Source organism: Berghia stephanieae, chromosome 6 (genome assembly GCF_034508935.2).
Source record: "Berghia stephanieae isolate SIO BIC M18660-M18661 chromosome 6, UCSD_Bste_1.3, whole genome shotgun sequence".
NCBI classification, from domain to species: Eukaryota; Metazoa; Mollusca; class Gastropoda; order Nudibranchia; family Aeolidiidae; genus Berghia; species Berghia stephanieae.
In genome coordinates this window covers 22782352-22806553 of record NC_088365.1, presented here as the reverse complement: position 1 = coordinate 22806553, position 24202 = coordinate 22782352, and the positions used below count along the sequence as shown (strand labels likewise).

Sequence of the window (24202 nt, the reverse complement as noted above, 5' to 3'; positions counted from 1 at the left end):
TTACAAAATGGATTTTAATAAGTAGAGCCTGCTGTCTACGGCGAATATTGCAAAAAATGCTATCCAGTATCCAGCAATCCTTTTTTATTTAGTAAAAAAGAATTGAAAGTGGTTTAGAGAGAGAGAGAGAGAGAGAGAGAGAGAAAAGAACAAAAAAAAAAAAGAAAGAAAGAAAGAAATCCATCTGTCTGTCTCCCTCCCAACAAATGGCTAAAGGCCGGGCCTGGGTAAAAAAAATGGTCACATTCTAGAAAAATGTCATGAAGCCAGAAAGATAGAACAGACGATTCTTGGAAATGGCAGAGAGAGAAAAACTGTCGACTGATGTAGAACCAATCAACCAACAATATCTGGCAACGTTGTAATCAGTTATTAGTTGTAACCAGTTATTAGTTGTAATCAGTTATTAGTTGTAATCAGTTATTAGTTGTAATTAGTTTTATACTTTATGCAATATTTCAATGTGACAATGTTTGCTCAATCTATAGCCTGATTACCTAATATTCCCTAGACTGTTCTCATGCTGAGCAAGTAATTGATTTATCTTTCATATAATTCAACATTCTGGAATAAGAATTGGTGTTGTAAATTACAATTTAGAGAGAAAGAGAGGATAAGAATAAAGACATATTCATACCATGGGTATCCTTGTGAAATGTTCAACATGATACAATATTTTGATTGTCCACAGACAGAATGTAAATGTTGCTGCTCGAAGCTCAAAGAAATAAATAACAATGTGAAATTGAATGTAATCTTGAATTTAATATACGTAAACAGATAAAATGGATGTTTCAGGTTTCCCCTTTATCAAGAAAACAGGATGGATGAAACACTACAGACGAATGAATTAATGTGGTAGTGGCGTTGTTAACAATGCCACTATGACATTATCTCATTCGTCTGTAGTGTTTAATTCATCCTGTTTTGTTGGTAAAGGGGAAACCCGAAAAGTCCATTTAATCTGTTTTCGTATATTAAATTGAAGCTTACATTCGATTTCACATTGTTAATTATTTCACAGACAGAAGGTGACTTTCTTTTCTTTTTTTTTTAATTTGGTTAATCTCAAAATTTTCAACAATAAATAAATCACTAATGACATCAAATCAAACTTTTAAAATGCTGTTGTGTTTGCTGCTATTTGCTGTCATGACACATGGTGAGTGACGTCACTTGTCACTTCCACTCCTTGCTGTCATGACACGTGGTGAGTGACGTCACTTGTCACTTCCACTCCTTGCTGTCATGACACGTGGTGACTGACGTCACTTGTCACTTCCACTCCTTGCAAGACTTCTGATATTTCTGATTTCATTCCCGGTAAAGACGAAATGGTTGGTATGTCTGTTTTCAATCCCGATAAAGGTGTCATGGCGACCTGAAACGGACAAGGGAGTGGGGAATTAACTATTGTGGTGATGACGATGATGAGGTTGATGATTGGGGTGGTAGAGGCAGAGGTGATGATGATGAAAATGAAATTGACAAGTGATGAACAATGGAAATATGAGTAAACCATTTAATTACAATTTTAATCAGTTTTAGTCCCAGTAGAGACAGAGAGAGAGAGAGAGAGAGAGAGAGAGAGAGAGAGAGAGAGAGAGAGAGAGAGAGAGAGAGAGAGAGAGAGAAGGGAGAGAGAGAAGAGAGAGAGAGAGAGAAGAGAGAGAGAGAGAGAAAGAGAGAGAGAAAGAGAGAGAGAAAGAGAGAGAGAGAGAGAGAGAGAGAGAGAGAGAGAGAGCGAGAGAGAGACAAAGAGAAACAGACAGAGATTATATTCCAATCTGTACAAGCTCTCAAAGCTCTGTCTAACATACTCTTATTTCAATTGAAACTTATAAAAACAACAGTTCCATTAACATTTAAATAGTTTGTTTTTTCTACTCTATAAGTCACATTGAAAGACTCCGAAGACTCTTCCAAATAAGATAACAACAACTTGCACCAACGACATAATACTCAGGGGTGAGATTGACTTGTCACAAAAAGGAGGAAATTTATCAGCACGTCGATCATGACCCATCCATGCGACTGTAACTTACACATTTAAATTTCATTAAAATTTACTGAGATGCAATCCAAAATGTGTCTTTCAGCCATTCTTGACACCACTCGGAGGAGAAATTTTAAATGTTGAAATGTTGAGTAATTACAACATTTAAAATCTTATCTACTTAGAGAATAGTACCATGTGATCATACGAGTACAATGTCATAGTTTATTGTACAAGTAGTAGAGATGATGGTGTGGTGGTTTTAGTAGTGATGACTATAGGGATGATGATGGTGGTGGTAGAGATGATGATGATGTGGTGGTGGCTGCAGTAGTGGTGGTGATAAGGATGATGATAATGTGGTGGTGGTGGTTGTAGTAGTGGTGGTGGTATAGATGATGATGTGATGGTGGTTGTAGTAGCGGTGGTAGTAGGGAATGATGATGTGGAGGTGGTTGTAGTTGTGGTGGTGGTAGGGATGACGATGTGGTGATAGTCTAGTAATGATGGTGATATGGGTGATGATGTGGTAGTAGTTGTAGTAGTGGTGGTGGTGGTAGCAATACAATGTGGTGGTGGTATAGGTGATGATGTGGTAATAGTAGTAATAGAGGTGGTGGTAGGGATGACGATGTGGTGGTGGTAGTGGTAGAAGTGGCAGTGGTTGTAGTAGTGGTGGTGATAGGGATGATGTGGTTGTGGTGGTTGTAGTAGTGATGATGATGTGGTGGTGGTGGTTGTAGTAGTGATGATAGTGGTAGAGATAAAGATGAGGTGGTGGTATGGGTGATGATGTGGTAGTAGTAGTTGTAGTGGTGGTGACAGGGATGATGATGTGGTATCTGTAGTAGTGGTGGTTGTAGTAGTGGTGGTGGGATGATGATGATGTGGTGATGGTAGTAGTAGTGGTGGTGGTAGGGATGATGATTTGTGGTAGTTGTATTAGCTTTGGTGGTAAAGATGAAGATGTGGTGGTGTTTGAAGTAGTTGTGGTGGTGTATTTAAAAATTTGGCCAGAAAACTTGTTCTTCAAATATCAATTGATTTAAATGACTCTCATCTTGGCAAAAATTCTCAAACCTGGAACTTAGCGAAACGCAGAGTTTGCAAGTTTTTGCCAAGATGAGGGCCATTTAAATCAATCAATATTTGAAGGACGACTTTTCTGTTCTAATGTTTAAATACAAGTATTTCCAGAGTACGTCAGTTAGTGATTAATGAGGGTCTAATATTGGATTGAAAGCCAAATAAAAAAAGATGGCGTTGGCTGGGTCATGTGGCCAGAATGGAAAAAGGGTCACTTCCCAAGACAGCCTTGTACTGGACAGCAGATAGGAAGAGAAAGCGGGGAAGACCCAAAGAAACCTGGTGAAGGACCATGGAGAAAGAATTAAAGGAAGCAGGCCTGTCCTGGAATACAGCCACCGCAAAAGCAGCCGATCGCAAAAAATAGAGATGTCTGGTGGATTCCCTATGTGCCTCAAGGCCCGAAGAGGATTATTAAGTAAGTAATGATATTGGATTAGAATGCATAAATTCATAACCATCCGTCATACCTGTTGAATTGTTGCCTGATTGGAGTCTGGTAAGGCGAGACCTGAAATCTGTTGATACATGGAGGCAGGAATGGTCACAATGCCTGGGAATAAAAAAGATAAAAATTCCTTTACTTTAAAAGGCTGGTAAAAGCACCATGGATGTAGAAGAGATTATACACAACATTTAACAAAATTAAGCATTGTTATATTATTTCTGATCTACCCTGATTTTTTGGGGGAAGATGACTTGTGTCCCCATTTCATTTTGTTACAGCCAATAAAAATACTTTTAAAATTCCAGAATAACATTTTGATTGACTGACAAACTGACAATAGGGACAAAGCACACTCTATACTACTGCAAATGCTGGAATCTGCTATCCTGGACACCACTGTAGTGGTGACGATGACAATGACGATGGTGATGATGATAATGGTAAGTGTCGATGGTGATCACAAAATTACAAATTAAATGATACAAAAGGGTGTGAGGAGAGAGATAGGAGGAGGGAGGGGAGAGAGAGAGAGAGAGAGAGAGAGAGAGAGAGAGAGAGAGAGAGAGAGAGAGAGAGAGAGAGAGAGAGAGAGAGAGAGACTGAAAATTACATTTGATCTATAACATGTTTAACACATTTACTCTGAAGTTCAACAAATTTGTTCTAATTGCCTGTTCGTGTGAACACAGGAGAGACTTACAATGGTGACAAGACTTTTAAAAAATGTGTTGCAAATATTGAAAAGCCAATAATTCTCACCACTTAAAGGCCCATCGCCGGAAATAATAATCTGTCCACTTTGATTGAGGGTTGCTGCAGTAAAATGAGTCATAGCTGGAGACCCGTCTGCCATTTCAACACTGACAGTGTTCATCTGAGACACGGGGGTCACTTCCTGTTGATTGGCTGCTACTTCTGCCAATGTCTGTACTGCTTGTGTAGCCTCCTGAAATGGGGAAGGGGGTGGGGGGAGTTGAATTATCTATGCAACCTCATGTTCAATCCTGTTCAACTAACAGGATAAAGAAAATTTCCCTGACTTAATACTTCAAATTATTAGAACAACGACCTTTAGTAATTATTATAATATTATTATGAAAAGCATTGGTAAAATATAGCGATTTTCCTCTTTTTCCAGCTATTATCATTACTAATAATTGATTCATAAGGCAAACAACAAATCATACCCTTATATCAAATACATTTATTGAGTTCAATCACTTGACATGGACATGCATGAGAGTTCAAAAATACTATGAACAGCAGGAAAAGCAAAAGCCAAGTTAGAAATTGAATAGGAATGTAATCAAAAGAATTACTTTCGATGATGAAGAAAAGAAAAATTAATATTTTGCCATGCAGAAGACACAGCACATCTGAAAAAAAAATTTAAAAAAGATACAAAAAAAAAATGGTAAGAAAAGGGAAAAGAAACAAAAAAAAAAAAGAAAATCCTGGACTGATAGTATTGAAGGAATGAGATTGAAAGAATGTGTAGTGAGGCTGTAGTATCTAACTTCTGGATTTTCTTTTCATATCTAAATAATTAATATTATAAAATCACAACAAAATAAGCAAAACAATCAAAGTCACTTACAGTCATATTTACTTGATGAGGACCTGCACTAACAGCATGGACAACAGTAGCTTGTGTCCCATCTGGCAAGGTGACCACAGAATTTCCTGCAGGTCCTGTGTCGATGTGTATGATGGACATGGTACCATCTGGGTTGTTTATAGTCTGCAACATTGTGCCTGGGAATTGCTGGTTTGGTTGAACGGACGGCGTGCTTGACTCATCACTAAACACATGTAGTAAATCCTCTCTCCCATGGTGCTTGTAACATTCTTTGACTATTGTTCTTAAGGCGTCTGTCCAAGAAACCTGCAATATTTTTATAATTTGGTAAAGAGACTGTGATAAGCAAAACTCTGCATGTTCAGGAATTGTGACTGATTCAAAAAATAAATCATCCAAAACTAATGAAATAATAATAAAATCCAAACACCGTGCTGCCCAAAATAATAAATAGAGGTGCCTAAATGAGTCAATAAAATGGAGATAAAGATTGTTTGTTTGTTTTGTGTTGTTCATTCATGAGACAGATTTACTCCCTTTATCTTTATGCCCAAAATAATCCTTACTGATAACCAGTCACCTATACATTCAATATAGTATATGCACATGTTGTTTAGTTAAAACGATCTGTTGAAATAGCTATTTAAAAAACAGGAAAAGTGTATCAGTAATAATTATCACACACATACACCCTCACAAAATGGGTCCAGTTAAAATTGTCATACCCTCTTTTTCTCCTCTTCTGTTCTCGCATCACTACGTACATTGGCCCAAGGCAAATCTACCGGCCACCAAATTGGCCGACATTCTGGTTTGCCCCAACCAGGCTTGCTGCGACAGGTGGAATACTTTAGCATTTCAGGAATAAAGTTCCTGAGTTGGGCCTGAAAACAAAAAGGGAAAAGCGATTCTTTTAAAAGCTCATTTACTACAGATTCTAGTTCATTATTTATAGCTGAGTAAATAAAAAGAAAGATTTTTTTACTTTATTTGACACCTTAAATCAAAACAAACTCAATAGTCATTGAAATTTAAAATAATGGAAGAACGATAGTGCTGGATGCTAGTAGTAGTGTATTATTAAATCACTTGACTTCATTAAAACGCAAATCTCAACATGCACATTTGATTTCAAAACAGTTGAAGTAAAGACATGAAGCTTAATTAATAAATAAGCAATCAAAGAATATAATGTTCCTCACTTGAGTCATTTTATCAATAGGGGTAGGAATGCCATCAATAACTAAGGGGGGTAATTCATGCAACATTGTTGTGTCTCCCTGGGTGTGGGTTGCTTGTTCTTGAAGAGCATTCTCCAATTCTAATGTAACTACATTTCTACAAGTACGAATCTGAAATTAAAAAAAAATTTTTAATGTATATGATTATTTGAAAAAACAACCAAAAAAATTCCCAGAAAAATAAAAAGAAGAAAACAACCAGATATTTTACAAATGATCCTATATTTTGTAGCAAAGCAGACGCTAAAATTGAATAAATTAAATGAAAAGTATGAGCTGGTCTAAAATAATTTTCAACAAATAATTAGAGAGATAGTTAAATACCAAATGAAGTCAAATCGATTACACTTCACTACATCATTCAGTCTGCATCTTTCCATTTCCTCCATCAAATGTTGAGGGTTGTCTTTACTATTTTACTTTCAATGACCAATATTTAGAAATAAAAATACACTTGAAATACGGCATATCCGATTAAAAGGGTAAATCTCAGCTTTGGATTAAATTCATGTATAATTTACCGATTAGATACGATATATAATAGGACAGGGTTTGCAAGTGGAGCGTTTAAGAGGCTGGGTCAAATCTGGAGCATAAGAGGTGTGTGAAGGAAAACAAGAAGTAAGCTGTTTAAGCTGTCCCGTATGTACTCCTATATATGGCTCTGAAACATGAAAGCTAACAAAATATGAAGAAAGGAGACGGGATGCCTTTAAATGCTTAAGAAGAATATTGAGAATAAGATGGCTACATTATGTAAGGAATGAGAGGATTTTGGAATTTGGTGAGACAGGGAAAGTTACTGTGGTGGTGAGAAGGAACGGATGGAACCCTGGATATTGGCATATCTTGATGAGAGGGGAAAAGAATGATTCTGCAGTGGCGTTGACATTGACTCCAGAGAGAAAGAGAGGGGTAAGAAGGCCCAAACAACATGGACCAGGGCCAGGACTGTAGCCAAGTACGGAATGAAATGGAAGAAACTGTTTAGGCTTTAAGTAACTCCTGGCGCTGAGAGATTTATGGTAAAGATGATTTACCCAAAAGTAATGATTTGAATTTTTTTTTAAAGTAACTTAAACCACAGCTATCAGGGCAAATTGTTAATAAAATTTGCTGTGAAAGATGGCTCATAGTTATTAAATTGTTAAGGAGATTAGAAAAAATACAATTATAACACGTTGCCCTTAAGCTTCCTATGGATTGTAAATGAGTTTCCAGTGAAAGTTAAAACCTGGAAATGTACACAATATTTAAACAACAGCATTACCCACCACATTTTCAAGGGGCTGAGACCCAAAAACTTTGTAAATTGAGCTGGCTGTGCCAGGAGTACGTCCAGGTGTACAACACAACACAACGGCTTGTTGGCCTACACGACTTGTGTATTCCTCTATTGTATTTTTTAACTTGCTGTCAAGGACAAATGAGAAAAAAGAAAAAAGACATATATGGGTAAAAATTATTTTGACAAGATAAAGAAAAAATCTCTTTTAGTCAGTACATAAGCCTGAACTAAATAATGAGCTTTCTATGATTACATCACCTCCATTGTTGATAAAACACATATAGACACATCCCACTCTAACCATGTGAGAGAGGTGATTTTGAGAAAAATATTAAAAAACAGTGCAGCGTCTACGATAACCAGGCCTGTAAATCATTTTTTCAAAAACATGCTCAAAAAGCTTTACAAGGGGTGTCTAGCCAACAGCAACCCTTAGCATGTAGGACGAAACATGACGCCTGTTAGGTGATGCTACAAATCCCCCCCCACACAGAGACAACACTGTTAACTGTTAACAGCCAAGTGTTTCATTTTGCACCTGAGGATGATGAGAAAAAGTGAGTAAAGAGCATTCTCCAAGGACTCAACCATGCACCGTCCAGAGCAGGACTCAAACCCAGGACCTTCCGATCTGAAGGCAAGTGTCATATCACAAGACCAACTTATAAGTAGAGAATGTTCGTATTAATATCATGTTCTAATACAAGGAAAGCAGATTACACATCAACAACATTAAATCAAAATATATTCATGAACAAAAATTAATGGAATATCTCTTGTTACGATAACAAGCATTACCGAAGCAATCTAGTCTGCTGCCTTTTTCTTCGTGACGGATTTGTTTCAAACTGATGTGGATGACCTTTCTTCTTCCCTGTAGCAATGGCTGCAGCAGCGGCAATCCCAACGGGTCCTGGTAAAAATAAAAATAGGGATTTCTACATAATTTTGGGGTGCTCTCCTCTTTGATAGAGTTTGATGCGGACACAGCAAAATGTCAAAAAATAATACTAAACATTAAACTTGAATCTGAAGAATTATTATATAACATGTGCAATCATTTATAGTATCAGCTTTTCTCATGAATTTATCAAATCTTGGTTGCTTTATCACCCAACAAAAAGGTTCTGTAGTATTGCTCTTGATTCTTCTTATTCAAATGACCCAACGGTCTCAGTCTGAGGATTACTATGTATGGGCATATCCAAAAAGAAATGGTACTTTCTTAATCAGTGCTGATGGTGACAAAAAGGGGAAAAGGAGAAAAATTATGAATTTATTTACGCTACATGTTTACTTCACTAACCCCCCACTTTTAGAGCCTTTGAGATGATAAACTACTCTAGCTATCTTCTGGATAGTGGGGAAACTGCACCAGTTTGTTCCACTAACAAGAGGACACAACAACAATCAATTCAAACATCAAGAACAGTTACCCACCTACACTCATTCTTTCCCTCCGCCGTTCGTTTATGGAATGAACTCCCTCAGGAGTTGACAGAAACTAAAATCAATACAGAATTTAAAAGGGTCTGGGAAGCGGAGAAAAAATATCAAAAATGGAATGATCAGTGTGTTATGAATATGTGAGTGAGTATGTGTGGTGTGTTGTGAAATTACAAATGTGAACTGTAGTCTGGATCCTTTATTTAAGGGGCTACTACAACGACAAAGAAGAAGAAGGTTGTACTCGTAGTAGTAGTGGTGTGGCAAGTTGGTGAAGTGGTATTCTTAAAAAACATTTTAAAAGGCAGAATTCTGATGGGGATGGGTGGAGATGAACCACCATTTAGGCAGAAATCTGCCTCTAGGCGGAAGATGCTCAGCCCAGGTCTGACTTGATTCTTCTGGTTTCATTTGAAATTAAGATGAGATGTGTACATCTGAGAAAACAATAAATATACCTGCAGCTGCTAATTGTGCAGTGACTTCATCCGCCATAGACGACTGCATCAAATCTGATGTATCAAATGTGCTCTCTGGAGATGAGGGTCCATCACTTATGTCATCCTCCATCATTCCAGAGTTCATGTGACTCCCACCCATAGTCATGCCGCCTGTGATAGTGTTGTGGACACCACCACCAATGCCAGAACTCATCATCTTTCAATGTGTCTGTGTAACCTAAGAAAGGAGCAAATAGTCATTCATTACGCACGTCATCACGTTTATCCTAAAATAATATCTTAAGTCATCAACTGAATATGTGTTAATGAGAGGTGACAGACAAAGCAAGAAAGCAAAATCAGTCGACCTCGACTGGGGATTGAACCTCAGGCCTTCTGATTACCAGGCAGACGTGATACCATTACACCACAGGGACTCCCAATAGTTGGGACAGTTTTAATATAGTCTTCACAAAGTTACGCATTTTACACTGTGAAGCCTTTCTTGCATCAAACAATGGAAAACCAACGAACAAGATTTCAACAACATACTGCTTCATCTCTCTCAATGGTATCATGTAATACAAATACAAGTTAGTTATTGTTATAATTAATATATGTAGGTTAAAAATGTTAGTTTAGATATATTAGAGCCAATGTAGTAACCCAGATCGGACCAGTTCGAGGTAAATATAAAAAAGATAGCCTCCCTCTCATCAGGGACATCAATCTGCGAACAGTGGCTGAATGAATTGAAATATGATTATGATGATAAAAGTGAAAGAGATTTAAATGATTGAATGATAGATCTAAAGAAAACAGCCAATTGTTGCTAAGAATGGTAGGACATTAAGTTTATATTCCCTCAGTCTGTAGCATAGCTACTATTTATTATTACAACGAATTCAAAGTCAAAAGAGATCAATTTATGAAATAATGAAAATGAAAAGTCTGAAAATGACTGGAGATGCTCGATCAAATTGAACGACGAGCAATGAGTAATGAGAAGAACGCTATCACAATTTGAAATTTGACTTAGGCTGGACGAATTGAAAGATGACAAACTGAGAGAGAGAGAGAGAGAGAGAGAGAGAGAGAGAGAGAGAGAGAGAGAGAGAGAGAGAGAGTGAGTGACTTAATAATAATAATAATAATAATAATAATAATAATAATAATAATAATAATAATATCTTATACAGATGGATATTGAAATAAATCTGGAAATTGGAAGGAGAATATATTATGGGAAGATGGCGAAATGTGTAGTGTCAAAGATCAATAAGTCATCACGCGCCATTTTGAGTGAAGGAGCAAGTTATCATTGTGAAGAGTGACTTAGGAAGATTTTGGGGGGAATTTGATCAAAATTAGGTTCAACGTTTCGTCCCTAACGACTGTCAACAAGAGCAATCGAAAGTACTCCCACTGCGCATCCACTGCATGAAAGAAATTCTGCGACTGCGCTTGGAGTTTGCGCGTAAAAGGCATCAAGTTCAGTTTTAGAGTACAGAGGCAGGTACACATTTGTCTTTGTTTTAGTCCATCAAAACGCTTACGCGAACAAATTAATAACCAAGTGAATATGTTTCTATATTAAAATGACAAGTGGTATCAGAAAAGCTATTTTATGCGAAATAAAACTGGAAAATCGGATATAAATTCGCGAGTCGAGCACAGCCATTATCTTCGAGGGTCTTTATCATGTCTGGTCACTGCGACTGCGCAGTCACTTTTTGGGAATTGGTGAGAGAAGTAGGCAACAATCCTGTTTTTAATTAAATATGACCTGCTCCTATCTTATTAAAAGGTCCTTAGTATGATTACAACACAAATATTGGCACAAATAATCACTTAAGAAGCAAATAAAGTAAACATTCAGCTCACCAATGTATAACGAAGATCTGGGTCGACTTTCAAATTTATACGCAATGCGTAATTTGCCAGCCGGCCTGATTCGATAATTCAAAGAAAATAGTTCAAACCAACCATGAACTTTCTAATGATAAGATATTTTAAGTCTCAAAAATACCTGAGTTGATGCTCTTTCATAACATTTTCGTATTCTCTTAAATCCATAATATGGTTAAAAATCTATTGGAAGTAATGTTTTGAATTATCTATTTATAACAATTCTTGCGCGTCGAATGACCTTGACGTCATCCCATATGGGTCACAGGAGGGCAATTCCGAAACGAGAAATGTTATTATTCGACCGTACGGTGCAATAATTTTCTTACCGTGCTCTCCATTTCGAATGCAATCGATCAATAAATACCCAGCACTACTTTTTTTTCGCACATTTGTTGAAAATATTTTTTTCTTCTCCTAATTTAAAATAAATAATAATAATAATAATAATCTTTATTGTCCAAATTAAAGGCAATTCATGTGAGGTAAACAATGCTCAGTTTGGTTCATGGTATGAACATCAACACATTTACAAATACAGACACAGCCATACACGAACATACACGCTTGCACATTGTTTCTACACGTGTATACAAAAGAAATGAGCGTACATACAAACACATATACATACATACATACATACATACATACATACATACATACTATGCAGACATACATACAAACCAGCATATCATCGTATATGCATGCCTACATTCATACATACATACATACATACATACATACATACATACATATATACATACACACAGACACACACACAGACAGATAGAACGATACGATATATTTGCTGGGACAGCAGATAACCATATTATAAATATAGTGTCTTATATTAAGAAACATCTCAACAAAACTTCTATGAGGCCTATCTACATTGTTTTGTGTATTTGCGTGTATATATGTCATGTGCGTATGCATGTGTGTGTGTCGTGTGTGTTTTATTTGCTGCGGTTTTCAAAAAGAAAATCTTTTATTTAATCAAGGATTTTTTGTTTGTTTGTTTATAGTTAGGGCCTATATAGGATTTCTCCTTAAGGCCACAAGGATACAAGCTTGCTTTTCACACAGTGCGTCTTTTTGTACTGACACTCTTGCAATGTCCGTCACTGCCATGTCCATTCACAGATTCTAATCCACACCAGTTGAGTGGAACTATGTAGTAAAATGCCTTACCCATGGACCCTAAACAATGTCCAGATGTTTTCATCGTCACCCAACCGTCAGTGGGCACGCTCAGCATGTCTGTGATAAAGTCAAATCGATAGAAATCAGGCTCGTTTTAGGAGGTTTCTATCTACTCGGACATTTTAATAAGAGTTTTCTGTTGTCTCACGAGGCACTCAGTACAGACAAGAAATCAAGAATAGCATAATATAAAAATACATTTATAACTAAGCTAAATAATATGTCACATGGAAATTATTGATAACTTAAAAATTATATGACTTTGTAAAAGACAGTATTAATGAATTTTTATAATTATTACTATAGAAATAAAATAGCTTTTACATATATATATATATATAATAAATGTTAGAAGTAACAAGCAGAATGTACTAAAATTGAAACGCATACACAAACTCACACATAATATATACATACCAAGGTACATACACAAAAACAACTAACTCTCTCTCTCTCTCTCTCTCTCTCTCTCTCTTTCTCTCTCTCTCTCTCTCTCTCTCTCTCTCTCTCTCTCTCTCTCTCTCTCTCTCTCTCTCTCTCTCTCTCTCGCTAAAACCATAAACAACAAACAATAAGGAATGCTTCATATATTTTGTACCTCTCTTTATGTCGTTTCAGTTAACTCATCGTTCAAGTGTATAAAAACAGTAATTTTGTTTATTTTTGCCCTATGACGCCCACCCCTACCTTCAACTTCAAGACAAAAAAAACGAATGTCCCTTCTCATAGCATGTCCCTTCTTCTATTCATTGTCATTGTCATTTTGATTTTGTGTATCCCGCTCTTATCCTCTCTCTCTAGCGCTGTTTTCTAAAAATAGTAACGATACGCCCGAACCAGCATTATCGGACCGTACGCTCGAATAATCACTTGGATTCCGAAACCGCCCTTTTTTCAGACATGATGCTCAATAAATAAATACTCACAACTTCTACCCGCTAGTCGAAACCTACTGCAACACGCAAAACGTTTGTACCCATTGTGTACTTATTATTATTATTATTATTATTATTATTATTATTATTATTATTATTGTTGTTGTTGTTGTTGTTGTTGTTGTTGTTGTTGTTGTTGTTGTTGTTGTTGTTGTTGTTATTTTATTATTATAATTATTATTTTTTTATTTTATTTTATTATTATTATTATTTATTTTATTATTATTTTATTATTATTATTGTTATTTTTTATTGTTTTTATTGTTATTCTTTTATTATTATTATTATTATTATTATTATTATTATTATTATTATTATTATTATTATTTTATTATTATTATTATTATTATTATTATTCAAAGAGTAATATTAAATTGATTTGCCAATATTTACCAAAAGTACATAATTGATTTCACAATGTTCAAGACAGTAATAATAGGTTAATGACTATTAAATATGTATTAAGAACCAAATTTCATACAGTAGGCTAAATATATGTCGCTCATTGTGCCTATCCACATGTTTTTTGTTTGTTTCTTTTTTAAATTGTTGTTTTAGTTTTTGTTTTGTTTTTGTTTTTCACAAAAAAATCGATGGCGATTTGAAGATATACAAACATTTAACATAAAGACTATAAATATTACTTTGTTTTTTTTAAAGTGAGACGAGAATTTATTTTTCCCATAATTATGTGATATGTAATTATGTACATAATTATTTTAAAAGCATCGATATAAGGAATTGACGTCACTCAGATCTTTGTTATTGTTTTTAGACATCATTTTGATGATTACTTCTCACTTAATTTTATCAACCAGATTATAAACGTAAAATATTACTCACAGTTTTGTGTGTTGGTGCGTGATGTCCGGTTGGTGGATGTTGTGAGTACTTTAGCTAATCGCACAGCATCATTTAAGGCTTTTATTATGTGTGTATTATACAAGAAAAGTTGGATTAGATGAGTTGTCAGCAGACAATGCATACGAAAAGTATGTTTTATATTCGGACCCACATGCATTTATTTTCAGGTCTGATAACCCAATTCCCCGATAACCCAATTCCTTATGGGCTCATTGTTGTAATGGAAATCTAAGAAAAGATACAAAATATTGTCCATTACAACAATGTTAAAGTAGGACCATAAGTGGGTTCGGATGTCAGACCTGCATTTATGTACACGTCGAGTTGGACCTACGAGAGCATTCCTTCTTAAAAATCCAAGGCTAGAGAAAGAACGTCATACGTCACGAGAGGAACGTATTTACACTGATTAATTTCGAAAGTGAAGTGACCATATAGGCCTAAACCAACAAATATTTCTCTGATTTTTCTTCCATTTTCCACAGTGCTCTGATTTTTAATTACTATGACTATGAGCACCAACGGTGGGAAAGATAGTCAGCGCCCACCCCCTCCGCCCGACCCCGTGCTTGTACTCAGTGGAAAGGATTCTGTAACCAGTCTAGTCTTCGTCGACAGTGACGTCATATTAACTGGGCACCAGAATGGAAAGGTTCGTATTTTGTTCATAAGATTAGCACAAAAACACAATTGGACAATTTAAAAGATGGCAACAAATAAAAATCACACTTCAGAGAGTACTTTCTTACTGCCCATTATGCCTGCTGTTGTTGGTATCTAGGCCTGCATCGAAGTCGAAGGACCTCCATCTTCCTCTGTCCATGTCCATCATCTTCAAGTAGCTCCCTCCACTGTTCAGGACTGTTCTCCTCCAAGTTGCCTGGGCCTTCTTATTCTTCTTCTCTTTCCTTTTGGTGTCCAATTTAGGGGCAGTTTTGCTGATGTTTCCCTACTCTTTTCTCATCTCTATCTTCTCGCATGGGGATGTCCTTTGAGTTCATGTCTTCCTTTCCACATTGATCGAGCAGACTTTCATTCTGTATTCTAATCGGCCAGTAAATGTTCCTGGCCCTCCTGATGCCCTTTGTATGAACGAAGTGACATTTCGGACTCTTTGGAGACTGAATAGTCTCCCCTGGCTATTCGGACTCAAACTCCAATTATGTGCGTGCTCAAACACAATGTGGACACAGTGCGGGCAGTGGGCAGAGGGAGAAATGATAGAAGTAGAAGGAGAGTTCAGAAGAACTTCTCTTTCGCCCATATCAGACTGACTCAGTCCTTCTTCGGACTGTAGGAGAATTATTGTCTGACTAACACTATCAGAACATGTATTATTTTGTCCTGATTTTATTTGGACAATATATACAGTTGTTAGAAAAGCTTTGCCTTTAGACCACAGTAACTTTGATTGACTTTTTGAACTCTTTTCTTTTTATATTTAAGTTGACTTCCAATTGATCAATGATTTTGTCTTCCACGTCCAATAAAACGGGTTTAGATTACCTTTTGATGGTTACTAAACCATTATTGTTATGTTCATTTGCCTCAATATTTATTATTGTCAATAATTAAAATAATTTGAAATTAAAAAAAAAAATACAAAAAAAAAATTATACTGCCACAGTAGATTATTCGGGCTCAAGTCCAAGTAACTTGTTGATTGACCTTGCTGATTGAGGTTTGAATCCGAATAGCCACAGGAGACTATTCAGACTCGAGTCCGAATAGCCGCAGCCTAATATGAAATGCAGACTGTTTGTTCTTTCTTTTTTTTTTTTGTTTGTCAGAGGGTAATGACACTTAATTGATGAGGCTGAAATTTGGGTTTGTGGTTCCTTGTTTAATACTCTGGGTTTGGGCTTGACCAAGGTTGAGTCTTTGAAAAATGCTTTACACACATTTATTTTCACTTGGGTGTAAAATGAGTACCTGGCTGGAAATAGAGTTGTCTCTTTCAAATCTTATATAAATATATTACTACTAGGACAATAATAACAACTACTGTGCAGCTTTGTGGTGTGATACTCGCCTTCGGTCCCGAATTCGAGTCCAGCTCTGACTTTGAGCGGCGAAAACTTAAGTCCTTGGAAAAGGCTCTTTACTCACATTCTCTCGTCATGCCCAGATGTAAAATGAATACCAGGCTGTTATCAGCTTTGTCCTTGTTGAAAAAAAATAAACTAATATCACCTTACGGCAAGATGTCAGTCCTACATATTCATGTTGTTTTTGGCTAGGGACCCTTTGTAAAGTGCTTTGATATACTCATTATTATTATTATTATTACTACTACTACTACTACTACTACTACTACTACTACTACTACTACTACTACTAAATACTACTACTACTACTATCACTACATACTAACTACTACTACTATACTACTACTACTACTACTACAACATACTACTACTATACTACTACTACACTACTACTACTACTACTACTACTACTACTACTACTACTACTATACTACTCTACTACTACTACTATACTACTACTACTAACAACTACTACTTACTACTAAACTAACTACTAAAACTATACTACTACTATACTACTACTACTTACTACACTAACTACTACTACTATACTACTACTATACTACTATACTACACTACTACTACTACTACTACTACAACTACTACTACTAACTACTACTACTACTACTACTACTACTACTACAACTATACTACTACTACTAATACTTACTACTATCCTACTACTACTACTACTACTACTACTACTACTATATCTACTTAATACTACTACTACTTCTATAAACACTACTACTACTACTATACTACTACAATACTACTACTTACTCTATACTACTACTACTAACTACTACTAACTACTAACTACTATTACTACTACTACTACTACTTCTACATACTCTATAACTTGAATACCTGCAACTCTTGATTGTGTGAATTAAACTACTTTTCCTGTGTGATCGTGACAACAGTGAATAGGTACCCAATCGAAAGAAGTGTGTGTTTATCTTTGAAAACCTATCTTGACCTTCCTCAACTTCTGCCTGAAGCCCGACTTTCCCTAATGGCTTTTTAAAGGGCCCAGATAGATGAAATTCAGGCAGTGCCATATTTGGCATATTGACTGGATGGAGGAGAATTTCCCGTACAGTGAGCTGTGTCTCGCTCGGCCATGTCATCTTATTGACACTGATCTGGAAGGTTTAACCCTCCCCTTACCAACTATAGGGAAAATCGTCACATTCGTTACGATACAATCAACATTTTTCTTATTCAAATTTCTTTTGTACATCATACAATTTAAAGAACATGAACAGTGTGTTGTAGAGCATGTGGTGCTAAAGAAATTATGTATCGCAAGAATTTTACTGCTATTATGTCTGAGTAATTAAAAAAAATATTTTTGTGTTAGTTGGGTGTGAAGATTTGGTGAAAATCCTAAAACTGGCTGGTAAGGAGAGGGTTAAGGAAACTTCCACACTTTGAAGCTTGTGTTCCTCTGTAAACATTTTTAGAAACCACCTGACACAAACTTTCCGATAACCCAATATATCTTGGACAATTTATGAATAGTGCTTTTTTGAATTTCAATTTTCAAAGCAATTTTCGAGTCTTCACTTTCCTATCACTATCGCATTTAATTATCCCGTCAACTTGAGTCTCGTTCTGCAAAGATTTGTTTATTTCACGATGAATTTCAAGTGTATTTCCTTTTGTAACTGACAAGCGAACCACAGCTCTGACCTCCAACTTTGACCATTCTGTGATTGCAGCCGTCATTTATAAAACAACACAATTTTATATTGCACTTATTAATAGTTCTGAAATTTAACAGCAAGATAGTCAATGGGATTTCCTTTATCTCATGTTTACGTATAGAAAAATAATTCTGTAGTTCAAAACTTATGCCCATTTTCCAATTTATTTTCGGTTGTCCCTCGTACCACCACCACCACTATCAAAAAATAAGTTGAATCAGGAGGAGCAGAGGATCAACATTCATATTTCTTACTACACACTTACAGCACATTTCTTACTACACACTTACAGCACATTTCTTTCTACACACTTACAGCACATCTTACCAAGACATTATTTTCCCATCAGATCCAAGAATGGAGTCTCCCTATACGCAGAGTGGTGACCAACTGGTCTGGACACTCTGACACTGTGCTGTGGTTGACCAAGATGGTACTCACAACAAATGTCAATGATGCACAAACACTGTTACTCAGTCAAGGCAGAGATGGATTGGTGAAGGTTTGGACTAAAGACAGCAACAATCCAAATATATGGACAACAATTGGTCAGTGTGTCATTGAGTATAATAAGATATCCACTAAATTAATGTGACTACCTCCTTACTATTATGGGGGGGGGGGGGGCTAAAATAAAGAGAAGTTTAGTTTAATTCAAGTAATGATTGATTGTATTAAATTTTAATATCTTGCTATTTAAAAACATTCATTCTCCTGAATAAAATTGCATAGGTTTAACCCAAAATCACACTTTTGATTATGGGTTCAATTTGCAGCATCGATTAGATACCAACATAGTACTGTTCTGAGATTGTGAGTCACAAAAGTGCTCAAAGTGCTTATCAAGAGGTCCCAAGCAGACACTAGCTACACTTAACATGCAGTATAATACATAATGTCTAAAGGGTGCTATTACAATTACGACTGACAACATTCAGGTGTCGGTTGGTAGTTGTTTTACCCCTGAGTACAGTGAGAAAATGTAAATGAGTAAATGTATAGAGAATTTTTTCCAAGGACAAAGCAGAGTTCGAACATGAGACCTATTGGTCCAAAGTGGGTCATACCAGTAGATCAGAGATAGGATCTCAGTCCATATCAAGCATGCTCAAAGAGTTGCGATTCTCACCCCATTATCTCAATGGGAGCGATCTATATTATTAACTTTCCATTTGCTCGAGGTCATTGGTCACATTGCAAAATGTTCTCAAAGTGACCTACATAGTGAAAAGTGTTCACATCTTTTTAAATATCTAACGTCATGATTGGTCATTTTATCCAGCTTGACACATGGGTATGTTTACAACTTTCATAAACAAAGCAGCGTGTTTACATTTGTTGAGAAATGTCAAATCGTTGTACAGCAACAAATCATGTGACCAATGACTGGGTTGGACGAAAACATGAATATAGATCGCTCCCATTCTACCTCCCCTGTTTGTTGTTAAAGGCCTTTTTCTTGTCCCTTTTCCCTCCTGGTTGATAATGCAGGGTAGTCACGTGATATGGTTTCCATAGTTATTCAAAATAACTTAAACTTAAATTTAATATCCTTGGCTTTTCACATATACATAATGCTACAAAATTGTTTACCATTTGCCCGCCCATAATTAGTAGAGTGAAGGCCAATTCCTGTGTTATTTTCAAGCTCAGAAAAGTGTAATCAAATTTTATCACAATCACTGGTCTAAATATGGTAAGAGATTTCATTAATCGGGAAATTAAGATCGAAGTGTAGTTAGCCTTTTATTAGATATTGTCACAACTTTTTTAGATAAACAAAGTTTGATGAAGCTCTTAATTTGATACAATTAATTGACATGCTTTTACCAGTAGAAATTATATAGAAAAGATTTATGTCACTAGCCGTGTATATCAATCAGGTAGCTGTTCCAATTAAGCACTATTTAAATAGAGCAGGAAAGTTGTGACGTCACGTCTTCTACTATTCTGGTTCCAAACTCCTTGGAAATGTATGTAACCAGCAGTTTGGAGGACTGATAATGTATTGGGTTACATATTGACACATAACTTTTTTTATTAGCAGTCAGGGTGTATATGCAGATTATTAAGATTACAAAATGCAAAAGAGCGAGGATTGATGATCTTTATTAATGACCAGCATATATTTAGACTAAAAAACTAAGATGCCATCACTCTGAAACCAGAAGATCAATTACACAAGGTATGAATCCAGTCCCCCGAAAAAGTGGTTTTACACTTGCAATGAGATTAGATCGATTTTTTTACATCCCACTTTTGTCCCCTATTACCGGCTTTACTGTATTATACAATAGTAAAATAAATGTAGGCAGCAAAATATAGGTGTTTTGATCATCAATTTCCATGAAGAAGAATTTGATTTTTACCATTGTTTGTTTGACAACTTTTTGACTCAAATATTTTGAAAACAACCATCTTTATTTACAGATCAAGTCTCGTCAGCACCACTCATTTTTTGTGGCAGTGCAGTCATATACTCAACATCACAGACTCTTCTAGCTACACCATCGAAGGAAACTTCCATTGTCAATATACATAACGTAAACAATACAGGCACTGGACCATCTTCTCAGGAATTGCCCTTTTCTTTATCAAAGTCACCTATTCGTGTGTTGAAACCATGTGATATCAAAAGTTATGGAATGTGTATGCGAATTTGCTCAGTCTCATCCCCTTCCCATGATTCAAAGTCTGATGGCAGTCTTTTGGTGGGTTATGAGAGTGGTACTATCGCGTTGTGGGATGCCTTGGTGGGAGAAATGACCCACAGCCTGAAAATTCACAATGACAGTGTAATGAGTCTGTCATGTTGGTTGAATACAACCTCTGGACAAATAATCGGACTGTCTGCTTCTGTCGATAATCTCATCCAATGTTGGAAAATATCTGATGGTAAAACGATAATAAAAGACAATGCTGTGTCTGTTATCAATGACGGATTTAATGACATTGCTATCAGGAAAGACGGACGTATTTTTCTTACCGGAGGTTGGGATAGTAGAGGACGTGTATTTGGTTTGAAGAAACTCTGCCCCCTTGCTGTTTTGAGTCATCACAAGGAGAGTATAAATTGTGTGGGTTTTGGACCAAATAATGAATTGGTGTTAGCCTCCAAAGATGGTTACATTACATTGTGGGACATTTTTAAAAACAGTTGATAAATACACAAAGTCACTCCGGGAAGTGAAATAGAGTTTAAAGGTTTATAATTCTGCTGTTTTTCCCCTAGTTGTTGTAGCATAATTTCTCACTTCAGGGTTTTTATAGGATGACATATTCAACTAGCAAATGAAGCATGAAATAGGAGTAGTTTTTGTGACGAAATCAACTTAATTATTCGATTTCCTCGAACTCCTCAGGACATTCAAAAACGTTCGAAGAAACTGCCGTGCCATAAAAAGGAACTTTATTGTTTGTTTACTTCATTGATATGTTGAGGGAGATAACTTTATACACTGTACATGACATGTTACAAGCTATGTGTGTGTGTGTGTGTGTGCAAAAGGGGGGAGGTGGTCTATCAGTATCAGAACATTCATTTACCGTCGTAGCCAACCATTTGCAAATCATGGGGCATGGTATTGACAATTAGAGCGAGTGGCGAAGTGATAAGAATAAGTAGAGGGGTGTAGGTTATGTGAAACGGCAATGGAGTGTGTGAATTGTAGACACACCTGCAGTGTAGATACACACGATTGACACATTCGTAACTGTCAATGTCACAGTAAATCATCAGTGGTCGAAATCACCAGACGCATAAAAAATCCTTTTTTTTTTTAACGTTGGCTGGGTAAAATTTGTGGCATAATTTTTTGAAAAAAAAGTTTGACATGTGATTGGTAAACATTTGAGTGAATTCCTCTTAGTCGGGAGCAGTGCTTGTGTCAGGATGAGACATTTAGGTAATATCGAACTACGTGCACTGATAGTGTGCTATTGGAATCTCCATCTGGAGATAAAGATAAAGGGAGTAAATCTGACTCACTCATAAATAAGGGAACAACACAAAACAAAAAAACTGGCATGGCAGTATTTTGCTTTGCTTGCGGCCGCAAAAAATCGCAAAATTTCACTGATATGCAGTGCGGCCGCAAAATCTAATTTTTTTTGCAAATTTTCGAGATTTTGCAAAGGAAAAAAAAAAAAAGAAAACAAAACAATCAAAATAATTTTGTAAAAAGGAAAAAAAAAAAAAGACGAATTTTTTTTCTTTTAATTTGACAGCTCATGTAGAATGTGAAAGAGTACTTTCTTTTTTACTATCTGATTTTCTTCTACTTTACTGGCGCTTATATGACCTTACATTTGTTGCAAGCGCTGTGAAACCCTTAAAAACAAACAAATACCTTTCTCTTTCACGAACTAATTATAGGTTTTTAGAAAAATTAACCCCAAATTTTTTGCAAATTTTGTTGTTTTAAAATAAAAAAACGCCATGTCAGAAAAAAAGTGAACAACTCAAAACAAACTTATTAGTTCCCTTATTTCTGAGTCAGATTTACTCCCTTTATCTTTATCTCCATTTTATTAATTGACTCATTTAGGCACCTCTAGTTATTGAATCTACATCTGTTCCCTATTTGAACTAATTCTCCTTTGTCTTGATTTTTCTTGGGTGATTTGATTGTAATTCTAGAACTTTTTACTATCCCATTTTCTTCCTTTTTACTGGCGCTGATATGACCTTAATGTGTTGCAAGCGCCGTAAAACCTTTAAAATCAAATTTTTGAAACATAAAAAAAGTTTTTGTTACATCGGCAAGTTGGATGAGAGGGGTTTAGGTTGAAAGGAAAGAACAATTCCAGATCTTTAAATTCATATGTCAGTGAAGCACCATTGTCAATTGGGAAAGAATGTGTATATGTATGTGTGTATGTGTATAAAAGGATAGCTGTCCATTCAATGAACGTCATGATGAGTTGATCAACTCAAAATTTATGATTCAAGTGTTGAATAAAATTTGAGCTCCATTTTTTTGTCAATATACAATAATTTTTTAGACTTCGTATGAGTACTCCACGGAGCTTTTTATTTGGTAACGGAGAGCTATTTACTGCATTTAATATATTATACAGTGCAACCTCTGGATAACAACACCTGTGAATAACAACTCCTGGATAGCGACATTGACCTCTAGTCCCAATTTTTTTGCTATATATTATTAGTAGATAAAACCCCAAAATAGCGAAATACATTTGAGTAAAACCCTTGGGGCCGTTTTCATGAACACAGACTAGCGCTTAGTCTCTGACATCACTGACTTTAGTCAAGGACTTGAAAATCTTTGGCGTTGAGGTGTGAGAGCGGGCATCTTACATGCCATCATGTACAAGAGAGTGTGATATTACCAGCACAAAACCGAATTAGTCAGCGTCCTTACAACGCCCACTTCTAGTCGAGAGATTAGCTAGTCTAAGACTAAAAAAGCGTTCATGAAATCTGATTTTTTGTTTCTCAGTCACTTGCTCCGCTTAGGCTTAAGACCAACAAGTCATTTACTAGACTAGTAAATAACTAAATCTAGTACTCGTTCATGAAAACGGGCCCTGGTTAGCGACATCTTTATAACAATAATCGGTAGTTGATACCAATGCTTGATACCCGACAATCGTCATCTCGCATTCTTAACCGATAAAAAAATGCCTTTTTCCCTTCCCAATGAGATAGCTTTCTTACCGACCAACCAGAACACATTTTTACTACACTGTATGGAATCCGCTTGTTCTATGGAATCACAGCAAACGTTTAGCAGTGGATAGAACTGAGGGGTCCATTAACCTTCCATGTTAGCTACTCGTCTGAGGTCAGTGGAGGTTAACCTGTCATCTGCATTTTTTGCCAAATTGGGACCTAAAATTTGTCAAAATTTGCCCCAAAAAATCCCAAAATTTGCCAAAAAGACCAAAATTCGCCAAAAAATTTGCCGAGGAGAACTAAGCATTTCAGTAAAAATTAACACACGATACAGAAAAAATAAATATAAAAGACAATTTATTACATTTAA

At 36.0% G+C, this 24202-nt stretch overlaps 2 protein-coding genes across 6 annotated transcripts; one reads left to right on the top strand and one right to left on the bottom strand.

Moving 5' to 3' along the window:
• Positions 1 to 1057: 1057 nt before the first annotated feature.
• Positions 1058 to 11685, bottom strand: LOC144974686 (DNA-binding protein P3A2-like). Of its 4 annotated transcripts, XM_078917812.1 has the most exons (11): positions 11409 to 11538; positions 9543 to 9762; positions 8437 to 8551; positions 7625 to 7763; positions 6312 to 6461; positions 5835 to 5993; positions 5128 to 5415; positions 4290 to 4476; positions 3553 to 3635; positions 1263 to 1381; positions 1058 to 1214 (listed from the first exon to the last, which is right to left on the bottom strand). In XM_078917812.1, exons 2-11 carry the CDS (start codon positions 9739 to 9741, stop codon positions 1199 to 1201), a joined length of 1455 nt encoding a protein of 484 aa, XP_078773938.1. In that variant the 5' UTR covers positions 9742 to 9762; positions 11409 to 11538; the 3' UTR covers positions 1058 to 1198. The 4 variants fall into 4 exon arrangements, with proteins under 4 accessions (XP_078773938.1, XP_078773939.1, XP_078773937.1 ...); XM_078917813.1 differs by lacking the exon at positions 11409 to 11538 and adding an exon at positions 11554 to 11685 and having other exon boundaries at positions 1125 to 1381; XM_078917811.1 differs by having other exon boundaries at positions 1125 to 1381.
• On the top strand, positions 10805 to 24183 carry LOC144974687 (guanine nucleotide-binding protein subunit beta-like protein 1). 2 transcript variants are annotated; one of them, XM_078917815.1, is made up of 4 exons: positions 10805 to 11040; positions 14920 to 15086; positions 18544 to 18742; positions 20625 to 24183. In XM_078917815.1, the coding sequence occupies exons 2-4, from the start codon at positions 14940 to 14942 to the stop codon at positions 21353 to 21355; spliced, it is 1077 nt and encodes a 358-aa protein (XP_078773941.1). In that variant the 5' UTR covers positions 10805 to 11040; positions 14920 to 14939; the 3' UTR covers positions 21356 to 24183. The 2 variants fall into 2 exon arrangements, with proteins under 2 accessions (XP_078773941.1, XP_078773942.1); XM_078917816.1 differs by having other exon boundaries at positions 10991 to 11267; positions 20625 to 22354.
• The last annotated feature ends 19 nt before the right edge of the window (positions 24184 to 24202 follow it).

What these genes read in the sequence shown, in the direction of transcription:
- LOC144974686 (XM_078917813.1), bottom strand. Translation starts at nt 9,741, where the DNA reads ATGATGAGTTCTGGCATTGGTGGTGGTGTCCACAACACTATCACAGGC. An exon ending in TGCACAATTAGCAGCTGCAG is followed by an intron (nt 8,552 to 9,542) that starts GTATATTTATTG and finishes TATTTTTACCAG; the next exon opens with GACCCGTTGGGATTGCCGCT. An exon ending in CAGAAGAGGAGAAAAAGAGG is followed by an intron (nt 5,416 to 5,834) that starts GTATGACAATTT and finishes AAAATATTGCAG; the next exon opens with GTTTCTTGGACAGACGCCTT.
- LOC144974687 (XM_078917815.1), top strand. Translation starts at nt 14,940, where the DNA reads ATGACTATGAGCACCAACGGTGGGAAAGATAGTCAGCGCCCACCCCCT. An exon ending in CTGGGCACCAGAATGGAAAG is followed by an intron (nt 15,087 to 18,543) that starts GTTCGTATTTTG and finishes TTTTCCCATCAG; the next exon opens with ATCCAAGAATGGAGTCTCCC. An exon ending in AAATATATGGACAACAATTG is followed by an intron (nt 18,743 to 20,624) that starts GTCAGTGTGTCA and finishes CTTTATTTACAG; the next exon opens with ATCAAGTCTCGTCAGCACCA.